Raw genomic sequence first — 14004 nt, forward strand, 5'->3', positions numbered from 1 at the left:
TCAGGCTTCATTCATTTGATTGAGATCTTTGGATAAAAGTTGTTTTAACAGGAGAAAAACACTATGATTCACATTCTTATTAAGCCATAAATGCTCTCCCTTTATTTTGGATAGAGAAAAGATGTGGTGGGATAAAATTTGCCTGTTAGTCTCATTTTGTATAGGCCTGATACCCATATGTTCTGTTAAAAAATTCTCCAGGGCAGTAGCTGAGAACATGGGGGTGTGATTCCTGGGTGTCCTGGGTAGCACACGTCTTGGGACAGTAACTTACTAAGTACTGAGCAGGGACTGGCAGCAGCAGAGCAGCAGCATGCCCTTCCTCACCATTCACAACCGGCAGATCAGCTGGACTCCGCTGCTGGTACTGGGTTATCTCTTTTACCTCCTCCTGGGTGCTATGGTGTTCCAGCTGCTGGAGAAGCAGGCAGAGACCCACTTTCGGGACCAGTTCCAGCTGGAGAAGATCAAGTTCCTGCAGAACTACACATGCTTGGACAGGCAAGCCCTGGAGCAGTTTGTACAGGTAAGAGGAACAGGCTCCCATTATTTTGGCTCAAGCATTCTTTTGGTTAGAAGAAATTATACTGTTGTGGCCAAGCATGTCATAAATTGATCTGCTGTCCATGACATTAAAGGACTAACTGTACAAGAGAAAGGCAGAGGTTTCTCAAGCCCATTTACATACCTCTTTATCTTGATCTATTGCACTTCTTTCTTTTTCCAGTCATGAACTCCCAAAATATGCAAATCTGCTGATGCACCTTCGTGCTACCTTGCAATAATTTCAACTTCATGGTTTTCAGCTCCTTCATTAATTATTACATGGGAACTATGCATGGGGACAAAAAACAAGAATCAAACCTACAAAAAGTAGGTTGCCCTTCCAAGGTTACCAGTCCAAACTTTCTTTTGTACTACAAATTGTCTACCGCCTTTGAAGGTGGTCCTGCACTTCCAGGCCTCTAAAGAAAAGATAAAGTCAAACATCATGAACTGTGTCAGCTATCACTTATAATAAGAGATAAAGGGCTCTTGTTCAATATGGGTTGTCAATTAATGGCATCTTCAATTACATTTAAATCTATTCCTCAAAACTGGCTGGAATAAATTACTAGACCTTTCTTGGTATTATTTTAGACATATTCTCATTCTAGTATTGCAAGAGCTGGACAGAAATCCTTGAACTACCACTTTCTTCATGCTCAAAATTTATCCAGTTAAAGAGCTGGGTGCCTAAACAGTTTGAACTCTTTCTACCAAACCTCATAGAAACTCTAAACATGCTGCAAGTTTGCACTGTCTGAGTCAGAGGACTTCCACGAAGGTATATGCTTTTGATCAACAAAAAGCCCAGATTCTGTAAATGGATTTAAGCAAACAGTGAAGTTCAGATCAGAAAGGGAAGAAAAGGTGCCTGAGCCTCTGTCTACAAGGGCAATGTTCTCATTACTAAAACTGTGATATATTTCTTGTGGAACATTTGGCATTGGCCAGAAAATGACTAGAGTTTTCAAGAACTTACATGCCTAAAAACATGTCTTTTTTTCAGCTTCACCAGCTGGTGATATTACCTGTCTTTCCCTTATCTCCGTGGTGATGACTGTAGATGAGAAAACCCTGATTTTCGTTCTAAACCAAATTGGGATACTTCATAGGATTGAAAGGTTTAGTTAAATCTCCAGTACCCTAGAAACCTTAGGGTGGGTTTCTACTCTCTCTGGCCAGTGGAGCTTCCTTAGCACTGCCGTGCCACTCAGAGAATCACATTTTACTGCATCTCTGCTGAATCAGATACAATTATTTCACTTGCAAACTGTTCCAGACAAAACCAGCTGAGGGCACCAAATTACCATCTACAATGCACCAAGCTTCAAAGTACTTAGACCTGATAGTCCTCAAGGTAAATGTAAGTGCAGGTGCCCTCTGACTCACCTGTCATTTATAAGACCTCTTAAGAAATTTGTCCAGCTCTTACTAATAGTAGGGAATAGAAGTCTTTCCATATTAAATCTCTAACTCTAAAACTAATGCAGGGAAGCAATCATATCTCTGTACATTTTAACTATATGGTTAAGGAGGCCTGTTCATCATGTCAGAAGTTCCAGTCTGAAAAGTCCCAGTATTCAGGCTGTGGTGAGACACAGCCACTAGATTCAGTCTGCTCAGCTGAAAAGTATAAGGTGTCTTGTCTTATTGCCAGTTCTTTAAACCTAAATCCTGGAATCTGAGAATCAACCCAGGTTTCTTTTTGCATATCCGTTATCACTAATAATAGAGTTACCACTTATAATTCATTAACTTTTGACTTGATTGTGCATGAAGTAAATTCTTGCGATTCCATGTCCATAAACTGCATTGGCTCTGCTTGGCTAAAACTGCCTAGCTGAGAGGTGGCCCTGAGCTGCAGCTCCTAAGCTGAACAGCCTGGAGGTTTGGGAAAGTGCAAATCCAAACTCTGTGATCTAATGCGTCTCTGGTAAACATACTTTGGTCGGGAAATCATGCCATTCTGACAGCATAACTGAGAAGCAGATCCATTGAGTAAGGCGGTACCTATTTTAAGTCCCTGTTTTGATTATGTCCATACTTTTTCAGCCTCAAAGGTACTGATATAAATATAGACCAAGAGGACCAAATCCTTGTCTATGACCACAAGTGGCTGCAATGTGCATTGGCAGGGGGACAGGAGCAGAAATGGCAGGCAGTTTTTATTCTCTCCGCATCCTACTATAGCTTTATGTAGGCTTCATACTCTTACTGTAAATTATAGCATATTGCTTTTACTTACTGGCTACTTCTGCTCCCAAAGGCAACAGCTAATGTTCACCAACCATTCAACAGCTACTCTGTTCACACTCCAGCTATAACCGTTACCTGAGCTGTAGATGGAAAGGAGCTAGGAGCCATTAAAACTGTCCCACATGAACCTGTTTGTTTAGGAATGATTCTCCTGGGCACCAGGATGCCGTTTCTTTCATGGGGTTGTACTTAAAAGCGACGATCATACGAAGAAATCTGGCCTAGTCAGACTATGTCTGAAGTGTTCAGCATTCAATATTGTCTTACTCTTCCATGCTGGCTTTCATGATGTGAATATAGCTCCTCTGAAATCTTGTGCATTGAAATGGATAGAACTGACCAGTGTTCCTTACAGGGATGAATTAAACCAGTGATTATTTTAGACATTTGAAAAGACTCACACCTCAGTAGCTTCTGTGTGTTCCTTCTAACCAGCAAATAAAATAGTCAACTCTAGATAATTTGACGTGTCGAATTCTTCCCATTCTAAGAACAGGCTTTTAATGGATAATGTAAAGTTCTTTGTCATATTGAAAAGAAACTCTGCTGACGCTTCAATCGTGAGATCACATGTGATGATGCCTAGCAGCCCTATCTGATGGACTTGACCAATGCTGTAAGATTTTTTACTGAAGGAATGTTAGCTATTAAACTTAGGACACTCAATCCACCAACACAAATCAGCTAATATTGCAGAACCTATGCAAAATCAGATACCTTGCAGTGGGTATGTTCATCAGATAAGCAATCCTTCTGCCAGTGGTCAACATTTGAATCAAGACAGAATATCTTCTTTGGTCTCATACTCCTGGAATTAAGCTGGGGTTGCTGTTGAATCCTGTTCATGTCTTGCATCATACAAAAGTCTCTAGAAGAGATGAACAAGTAATTCCTTCAGGCATTTGGCAAAATGACGAAGGCTGTGACCTGGACCTCAAAATTGGTATGTAACAAACAAGGGGATTCTTGAAACCCCAGCAACTGAGCAGAGGGTAACCAGTCTCCTTGAGAGAAATCCTCGAGGAGAGCAAAGGAACACAGTCTTCACTAAAGCAGTTAAGATATTTGATGCATAAATAGGAGCAGCATTTCTTTTGTACATAGTTTTGGTCATCTGGTAAGAGCTATCTGGAATAGCAGAGAATATTTCATTAGCTAATCTTTCAGACTAGGAGAAGCCTAATATTCATTGAAAATTATTGAGAAGTCATAGCCAAAAAGAGTAATTCATCCTCACTAGTACTTACATGGAGGAAACAGAAATGAGCATGTTCCCCATGCCCCTCCCCACAGACACAACCATACATTTACACATGCCCAAATTAAAAACTGGAATAAGATGACTAGCCTAGGGAAGGAGAGAAGAGGAACTGCCTTTATTTTTTATGGCGTAACTTCACTTTCTTTTCCCAGTTTCATCACTTTGGGGACTCCCTCCACTCCCTTCCCCTTAGCCTGCAACCTGTTATGGAACCTATCCTACTTCAATGGCCAGTTCTCCAGTGACAAGAGTTCAAGTTCCTGGCGAGCTCTATTTCCAAGTTTTGCCATGTCAGCACAAGGCCATTTTAGTCAAACTCTACCCTATTATCTACACTGTTTATTGCTCTGCTTGCTCAAGATGGAAAGCAATATTTACTTCTCTCTTCTTTTCTGACATTCTTCCTGATTTGGTCTAATGGGTTGCTCATTGCTCCTTTGACCTCTTCTGCCTCAGGTCCTCATGGAAGCATGGGAAAAAGGGGTCAACCCAGAAGGAAACTCTACGAATCCCAGTAACTGGGACTTCAGCAACTCCTTCTTTTTTGCAGGAACTGTTGTCACCACTATAGGTGAGGTACTCTCTTTCCTTATAAATTGGGGTTTCCTCCAGCTGTCCTGTAAAGCCCCCAGAAATGTGCAATTGGTGGACAGAATACACCTGCAAGACAATCTTGAGTACTGTGGGTTACGGTTTTCTATTGGTTTCCAATTATACCTGTTATTCTTGTGTATCCAGTATATTATACCTGCAAAAAAAAGCTGAGTGCCTACGTGGTACATGCAATATCATTTTCGACATGCACAGCACATCTTGAGGTTGCTTTGAAGCACTCAGTTGCACTCACCACAAAATCAGAGACCTATAGAAAATTACAATACTCTTTAAGAGTAATATTTTTCATGTTAAATTTTCTGTTAGTAGTAGTGAAAGCACAGGGTTCCATCATAAGCTATGGCAATTTGTAGGCAGATTTAATTGCAGAAAAATCATAGGTCCACAGGTTCCTGAAGTTTAACACAGCTGAGCTTCCAAACCTAGGAACTTCCCATGATGGCCTGCAGCCTGACTGTAAAGCTTTTTCATGTAGCTGTTTTCTTCTTTTTTTCCAGGTTATGGTAACCTGTCCCCCAGCACAGTGGCAGGGCAGATCTTCTGTGTGTTTTATGCCTTATTCGGAGTGCCCCTCAACCTGGCCTTCCTTAATCAGTTGGGGAAAGGCCTCAATGCTCATCTGATTACCCTGGAAAGATGGGTGCAAAAGCCAGGCCGTGCCCAGGTACAGTGTCGATCTATCATTTATTTCCACTATTTTAAACCTAATTAAAGTTCTCTTCTCAGATAGGTACTGCCGTTGCTAGATTGGGTTTCCTTGTGTATGCCTACATTTTTTCTGAACCATAGCAATTACGTGGCCCTCTATATCAGAAAATTGATATACTCTGTTTATCTACGATAGCTTTAAAGCAATTTGCTTTTGCTTGAGGGACTCTAGATTTGCCTTTTTAAAACCTGACTCAGCAAAACTGTTAAGCAAGCATGGCCTCAATTTTGAGCAGGGTCCTTAAGCTCGGTGACCTTAGCAGAATACATGCACATACACACATTGCTGAATCAAGCTCTTATTATCTAGCCTATGCTAGCATCTATCCAGAATCAAGCTCTACACTGTGCAAAGACAATTTATTTTTATTGGCCTGCTAATCTGGCTTGAATTACCTTCCCTGATTGTGCCACCAATTTAGCGCTTCCTTCCTTTTCTTTTCTTGAAATGTAAATAAATACTCCTTCTCCTTAGTTATAGTTTATTGGTGAGTCATTGAACTAGTCCAGATGTATTGAAATAAGGGAAGCACTGATAATAGAAAATACATGAAGGTCATTTATAACAAAGTTAGTGCGTGTTTCCGAGTAAAGGTTCAATGAATTGACCCCTTCAGTTAGGGAAAAGGGAGATTAGATATGTTAGATATGTTGAAACATTTCAGAGTTCTGGCACAAGTTTATTCTCTTTCTCATTTGTAAAATCTCTGAGTCACTGCATTCTTTACCTACACTGGGAAAGCTATAAAGGTACTGTCAAATGCAGACTTGGTTTATATGAGCAAGTTCTTTAGCTGCATAACCCATGTCTGTTCCCCAGATACATGCAGCTCTACCACCAGAAGGATTTTCATGCTAGCAAAGCTGCATCTTTCCTGAGATTTCTAATAGCACCTCAGGGATGTGACTTTTTTTTCTTTTTCTTTTCACTCCTGAATTAACACCTCATTTCTAGCAGAACTCCTATGATCAGACAAAGCTTTGGAGCCGTATCTGCTTGTTCACTCTGAAAAGCCTCTTCTATGAAGTTGGTTCATCTCCTTTTAAACACAATTTAGTCGTGTTTTGGGAAATTAATTACAATCAGTTATTCTTCATTCCTGACTTACTGTCCCCTATGTTATAGGTTTGTACCAGAAAGTTCTTAAAAGCCAGGGTAAAAAGTAATATTGTGCATTTCAGTATAAAATTTTATGCAAACTTTATTATCTAATTAAATGCTATCACGCTTCTGGAATGAACTAAATGAGAACAGATATCAACTATAACCATGTCGATCAGTAATTCTCAAAGTGCTTTGCAAATGAGGTAAGTATTATTATGCAGCTGGAGAGACATGGCACATAATATAGAAGTGATTTGTCAAAGTCACCCAGTAGGCTCACGCCAAGTTTCTCAAGCTCAGCGGACTATTTTATATGTGAGATAATACAGAGAGAGAAAGAAAAACACGATACCTGGACCTCCTACTTTCTAAACAGTGGTTTGGCTTTTCATCCAGTCACAATAGGCACATGCATAGGAAATCATACTCTGGTTTGAATACCCTTGAGGGCATTTTTAAACAATTGCAATGAGTTTGCATCAGCCCACACATCACTAGTCAAAAGTTCACCAGAGTGTGTTCCCTGGAAATCAGTGAGTTCTTGATCCTCAATCCTAAACTCCTAAAATCCCCTGTCACGACCCATCCATTGACCATTCTGTGTACCTATCTATCGCAGCCACATATGCTGTAATTTATCTCCCAGAAGGCAGACATTTGTACTGAGACACAGATCTGCCCTGTGCTGACAGAAAACAGTTCTGCTCTGAATGCTTCTAAGTTAAAAATAAAAGCAGGCAAACTGACTTCACTTAGATTTCATCCAAACATATTTTTGGCTGAGCTCTTGCAAGCCACTTTATAAATCTTTGGAAGCAGTCATGGTGAAGAGAACCCAGTTTTGTTCTTGCCAATCTTTGTATCATGAGTTATGCAATACTTGGTGATTTTCCTCACAGACAGGAGCCAATTGATTACGAGAGCATCTCCACTTGAATTGAAATTGTAAAGTGAGTGTTTCATTCCTATGGTTGCCATAATAAGTTTGAAAATATGACTTGAGCATACTTAAAAACTCATTGCAAAAAGCTTTAAAAAATCCTCCTTTTTTTCCTAATTTTGAGGTTTTTTGGATTCGTGATTAGGTACAATATCTACGTGCAGGGTAAACAGCAAGGTCAGCCTGCGGTGCATGGAAGCATTGGTTTATCCTTCCTTTTTTGGACATTGCTCCCAGCTGGAGTGGGTTTGTGATTCAAGAGCAAAACAGACCCAGAATTTCCACTAGACACCTGCTCAGTGCTGTTTAGCTGCCATCTTCCTTTTATCTTTCAGGTGGTTCAAACACTGGCAGTGGCCATCTTCCTGACCGCTGGGACCTTGCTTTTTCTAGTGTTCCCACCATTGGTCTTCAGTTACGTAGAAGGCTGGAGCTACGGAGAAGGTTTTTACTTCACCTTCATCACCCTGAGCACCATTGGATTTGGGGACTATGTAGTAGGTAATAAAGAAGGTGAACTGGACTGAGCTTTGTTGAAATTAGTAACTTTAGTATAAAGCTAAATACAGAGAGCATAGATATCCATTCCACTATAAATCTGGTACAAGAGTGAGCTGAGCCAGACTGGTAATAATGAGCTAATGCATTATACGACATGGGCATTTTTCTCTTGGCAGCTGAGAGTCACCAAACTCATTTCACATATGCCACTGAACACCCATTCAACAGTGACTATGTCCAAGCTAGTACAAATGTGATCCATGAGTGACAGGTGGAATATAAATGAAATCTTTTTGTCATTATTAAGCCTTTGAACCACCCTCTCCTAACAGTGATTTGTTTCAGCAAGTGCCTAACATTCCCAATAAGAAATCATGTCAAATATGAAATGATCAGTACTTACAATGGGGAGAATATTACTGACAACCCCGGGACGCCTGTGAAAGAGAACAAACCCAGTGAGAATACATAGTCTTTAGAGATCTAGGCTGAGACATAGCAGTAGATACACGTGAGGGGCTGTTTTTCCACCCACTTATTTGAACAAATGCTCTTAACAGATTATGTATAGTGTGTTTATTTGTTAAAAACACTAGGGTCTGTTACTTCACGAGTAGTAGCTCTCCTCTCCTAGGGGTCGTAACTGTGTCCCAAAAGGAGATAAAAACCCATCCCATGCTGAATCTGGGCACTGTGGAGTTTCATGATGATCTGGATGACAGAGACTAAATGGATGGCTGCAGTGCTGTCCTGTGCCTGTATCAGCTGCACCGATTGTCCATGCTGTGGAAATATCAAACTGGGGATTAAGATTCCCATAATCACTTACTTAAAATGGCTGCATTTCCCATACAATATTCTCCAGGTGATTTTGAATCCTGGTTACTGAGGTATATCACCCTACAAAAAGCAATCACTATATCACTGAGGTAGTAAACCGTATCTTTCTAAATCATCCGCGATCCCCTGTGTGTCTCTTGAGTAAAATATGGCCAATATGGATTCAACACTGGGTTTCCAAGATTATTTTTTTCTTTGTCGGTGGCTAGAAACACTCGATTTTGTGCATCCCTGATTAACATTAGATATGGCTATTTTTATTATATAGCCTCGGCTTCAGAGATTTGATGCCAACTGTGCTAAGCTTAACCTGAGAGTTGGAACACAAAAAGAAAACAGGAAAAAAAAAAGAATGCTCATAGATCACACAAACTTGTTAAACATACACTTTTGCAGGAGGTGGAGAGGGTGTATGAGTATGTATGTTGTCTGGCAGGCAGAAGCTGTCAGGATTAACATGCAAAGTTTCCTGGATTTTTCAGGCACAAACCCCAACAAGCACTATATCCCAGTGTACAGGAGCCTAACTGCAATTTGGATTGTTTTCGGCTTGGCCTGGCTGGCTCTGGTCTTCAACGTGGGAGCTGACTTGATGGAAAAATTCCTTCAGCTAAAGTGGCACAAGCCTGACTTAAGCTTGGCAGAAGGAGCCACCACCAAATTGGAAGATGAACCTGAGCAGCCTAGAATCCACATCCCTAGCTGAGCAAGGTACACAGAAAGCAATCTTGAAAGCGCATCTTTCATCTATCTCTCACACTAAGCAAGCCCTGTGGATAAAGGACTAAACCACAGGTTGTGGACTGTTTCCTAAGGAGGAATTGTTTCAGATGCATTGAAATTTCCACACACTGTGTAGGCATCAGCCAATTAAAACCTCCAAAGAAGTAGCATGCATGGTAAAACAACTGTCCCAGGATTCATTTTACACTTCTCACTGAACAAAGGCAACTTCCCCTAAAGCAATCAATTATTATCCTTTCTCTTCCTCTAGAGGAATTCAGTTCTTACGGTCACTCATTTTCAAAACATCCAGAGTGACTGCCTCCCAGCTCCAATGAGAAGTCATGTCACCAAGAATCTCAAGTGGAAAAAGTCAGGTACAGAATTTTTTCTTCATTTCCAATCAGAAAACAAACAAAACCACAGAGGAATATCAACAGTAATGGCCACCTGCTTAATGACATCCATCCAATCAAGAGTCATTTGATATTGTCTGAAATTAGCAGCTTTCATATAAAATGATACCATTTCTTTAGTTCCTGGGCTAAAATGCCTCCCTCTTAAACTGTGCAGAAATTATGTGTCTATCCAGCACTACCTAGACTGTTACAATTCATTTCAGAGCGAATTGACAGCTCAAAGCAGGTCCTTATCCTTATCGCACTTCATTTCACAGCCACTTGAAAACAGCACTTTAAACTAAATCTAAATGCTAGCAGACTTCCTTATTTCCAGCCAGATCACAAATATTATTAGAGTCTGGCATTTGTTTTGGGCCAGTTCATTGAAGAACTATCATGCACCATACAGAGCTGATGCTGTCCGTTTACCTCTAAACAAGGCTGATGATAGGCTCCTGTCTTAAATCTGATCCTCAGTCATGCGCCTAGTGTCACCCATGAGAAACAAGGAGTTTGATTTTATCACAGTTATTGCAAGCAAAAAGTAACAGCAGCCATCTTCAAAGAAGCAGAAAAGCCAAAGAAGGACATATAAGCACCTTATAACAGGCTAGTCCCTGAGATATAAAACTGTAGTCATACTCTGTATTAAACTATAGAAACTTGATAAAACAATTATCCATTCATCGAGTACCATACTAGATTGTTTATAACCATCACTAACACGTTCCATGGGAATGCCTGTAATTACATACATACTGTTATTTATTCAGTATAACTCATACTAACCATCAATTAATCCTTTTAAACTCATTTATAAGTGGAACTTCAATGTAAAGTGTGAGCGAAATATGACTGGGCATGTAGACTAGCCCCAAGCTAGCCTATGGCTGACAGGCTACAGTAACATCAAATGTCAGCCTTTCAGCAGCTGCTTTGGTACTGCATTTTGGGGAAGTGTCCATAAAACATGTACAGACGTGTGTAGGTCACAAATCTCTTCCTGCATACTTTCTGTGCTAGATTTTTACTGCTGAGGAAGGTCACAACAGACACTTGTTCTTACATCTGACTTGGTGCTTGTATTCTTTGCTAGTTGCTGACTCCTGCATAGTGCAGTGTGGCTGCTCAAACCTGAAATGCTGGCATATAAGAATGCCAGCTACGGTTTATAACTCATTTCAGAACTGAGTTTTCAAATGCTTATCCCATCTAAGATTGCCCTCATGTCTTACCACTACCTACCTCACAGATTTTATCTCCTCAGCTCTTGCACTGATCTTCCTCTATGCCCTCAGCTATTCCCATAAATTTGTGCAACGGCTTGCTTTGTAGCCTCTTTCACTAAGAGCAGCCAACTCTCTCCTGTCTGGCTTTTTGTATCTTTGCAAATCTCATGGGAAACTTTCTCTCTCAGTATTCTCTATTCTTCGGTCATAATGTTTGCATATGCACTTGCTAACATCACCACCATCACTGTACTCTGTACCTGCCTTGTGTCAACACTACCAGACATTTTAGGCCTGTTTGTGTGAAAAACAAAACTAAAGTTCTAATTACTTTTATAGCTGACCTGTTCCCTTCACCTTGCCTTTTGCCATGCCTTCCTTACTTTATCTAGCCACAGCCAGCCACAAAACATGCACTAGTCTAAAGGTGATCCTATACCGCGTTTACACCATGCTGCATGCCATAAAAAATGATAATGAGGTTTATCAGGGATAGAAAGCATGCACGCACCACTCACCGGCAAAGTGTTTGTTGAAATCATTCTTACTTGACATCTGAGAGCAGGGAGTTTGGATTGCTTTTACTGCAGTCCAGAAAATTGCTCCTGTACCTGATACTGATTTTGCAAAGTAGCAGCGCGGTGAGACTATCTTCTGAAATTTTTGCTACTGCTGCTTTTAGTAAGGCTGAGAGTAGCTGCAGCAGTTCTCAAGCTGCCTGCCGGAAGACTCAAAAAGATACCTTAAATCAAGCGTATGGCCATGTTGGAACAGAAAAGAGAAAGATACTGATGACCTCTCCTGTGTTACACAAGTGATAGAAATTTCTTGCTCACTTTGTCAATTTTTCAACATCCTAAGATCCTAAAGGTCATGCACATCTGTAATCAGTCACTTTGAGATACGTCCTGGGAGCACTGGCCCAGTTCTTCAGCATGGATGGATTGAGTGCTTCCTAGTACCCTTCCTCTAACAAAAAGGTAGTCAACAACTATCAACTGACCAGCTAAGAAAAATAACGTGTAAGAACTGTGCAATCACAAGGACTTACTAGGAGTCAGAGGAGTGCACAAAAGGGATTCTTCTGCTCTCTTAATAACCCTTTTTACCAGGGGTGCAATCCTGCACAGAATGGAGATCACACAACCTGCTACAAGATGCTCAGCTCAGATGCATGGAAAACAGCACTTCTGAAGCCTCTGAATGTAGCTCTGCAGCCTGTGGCAGAAGCAACGGCCCAGGCGGTGCTCATCTGTGATGTGGAAAAGTAGCACATTGTCCTGAGCAGCTACCACTTGCAGTCCAGTGCAGGACAAGAAGCAAATGTCCTTCCAGGCTTACACTTACCCTCTAAGCCTACTCAGCAAGCCCTTCCTCATCCTCAGATATATCGGTACCTTCCAGACAACACCAACATATCATCTGCAAATATTTGAGCCGTTCTCTCTGGAGATGTAAATGGAAGGCTGACACACAAGTGACATTGCTGAGAATAGTCAAGAAAATCAGCCATTAAAATATTATATGATTCTGTGAAGATTTGTTGTGAATCTTGATCTCTTCTCTTCCTCCCCAAATTCCTTCTAGCAAGCACATGCTTGATGTCCTGGGTTTTCAGAGTCTTGCCTGTAGTTACAGGCAAGTAACTGAGTCTCACCCTGTAATTTGTTTTATATAATATAACTTTAGTATAAACATTAAATGCTATATGTTTAGTCCGTAATGTTTCAGCATGGATATACTTGGTGTGCTTTGTATAAACTATCCGATTTTAATGCAGTTAAAATGTAGCTCAGATGCGTCTATTTCCTGATCTTAAACGAAAGAGAAACTTGAGTATATATACTTTTTAGTATCTTTGCATCTTTTCTTTCTCAGATATATTTTTGTAAAAGGCTTTTTTCTTTCCCATTTTAAACATCATTCAGTAATGAATACATTGAAAAGGCAGAGTTAAGACTGAGCAATAAGCAGCATAACTTTTTTTTTTTTAAGACTGCATTCAGGATGATATCTTTAAACTGGAATTGGTCTATCCTTTGCATATTAAGTTTTGCATCTTGCCAGTAAATCCATGAGTTTATGCTAGTCAGTTTAAAGCACCTCCCAGAAAAACATGAATTAGCACATTACCATAACTGTTCCGGTGGTGCAATACCTGTTTGAAGGCTGCCTTATTTGTAACAGTACGAACGCTCCCCTGGCAAAAAAAAATCCCAGGGCAGCATCAGAAGACATTACCATCTGACAGTGTATAAAGGCGTCCTGTTCAGAAATTTAGTGGGTTTATTCCCCTTTATCTCATATTCTGCAACAAAATAAGTAAATCACAGACTTTTTACACACCCAAAATAATTTGGTTGCTTTTTCTACTGGTGAGAGAACAGAGGGGAACATTTGATGTAGTCCTATACAAGAAAATAATTAATCAAACAGGTCTCAGGAACTACCTAGATGAAGAAAACACTCCCATCTTTCACAGGAAAACAACAAAAAGACTCTCACAAACATGTCACCTTTACAGTTGTTTATATCGAAGAGTCGTTATCAGAAACACCTGCTTATTGCCTTTTAAATGAGCTTAGCAGCTGAGCGAAGGAGGAAACTAGATTTACGCAGAGCTGTTGGTATGGTGATCTGTCACTGGTACCAGCTGGCTAGATAAGCAATTCGGCTTGCTGGGAAGGGAGTTGGGTAGCATCCCTCCAAGGGACGAACGTGACCCGGTGCCCGTCCTTGCACAGACACGCGCGGCACAGAGAAGGGAGCCCTAGGGCAGTTTTGCGCTCTTGAGAAGACAGGTGGGAAGCGGAGCGGCGAGGCAGGAGGAGGAGGAGGAGGAGGCGGCGGGCCGGGTGGGCGAGCGAGCGAGCCGCTGC

At 40.8% G+C, this 14004-nt stretch overlaps 1 protein-coding gene across 1 annotated transcript; it reads left to right on the forward strand.

Annotated features, from left to right (window-relative positions):
• The first annotated feature begins 313 nt into the window (after nt 1-313).
• On the forward strand, nt 314-9478 carry LOC103902661 (potassium channel subfamily K member 16). Its single transcript, XM_009283743.1, has 5 exons — nt 314-526; nt 4520-4634; nt 5176-5342; nt 7767-7932; nt 9255-9478. Exons 1-5 carry the CDS (start codon nt 314-316, stop codon nt 9476-9478), a joined length of 885 nt encoding a protein of 294 aa, XP_009282018.1.
• Nucleotides 9479-14004: the final 4526 nt, after the last annotated feature.

This window comes from Aptenodytes forsteri, unplaced genomic scaffold (assembly GCF_000699145.1).
Source record: "Aptenodytes forsteri isolate BGI_AS27 unplaced genomic scaffold, ASM69914v1 Scaffold309, whole genome shotgun sequence".
Taxonomy (NCBI): Eukaryota; Metazoa; Chordata; class Aves; order Sphenisciformes; family Spheniscidae; genus Aptenodytes; species Aptenodytes forsteri.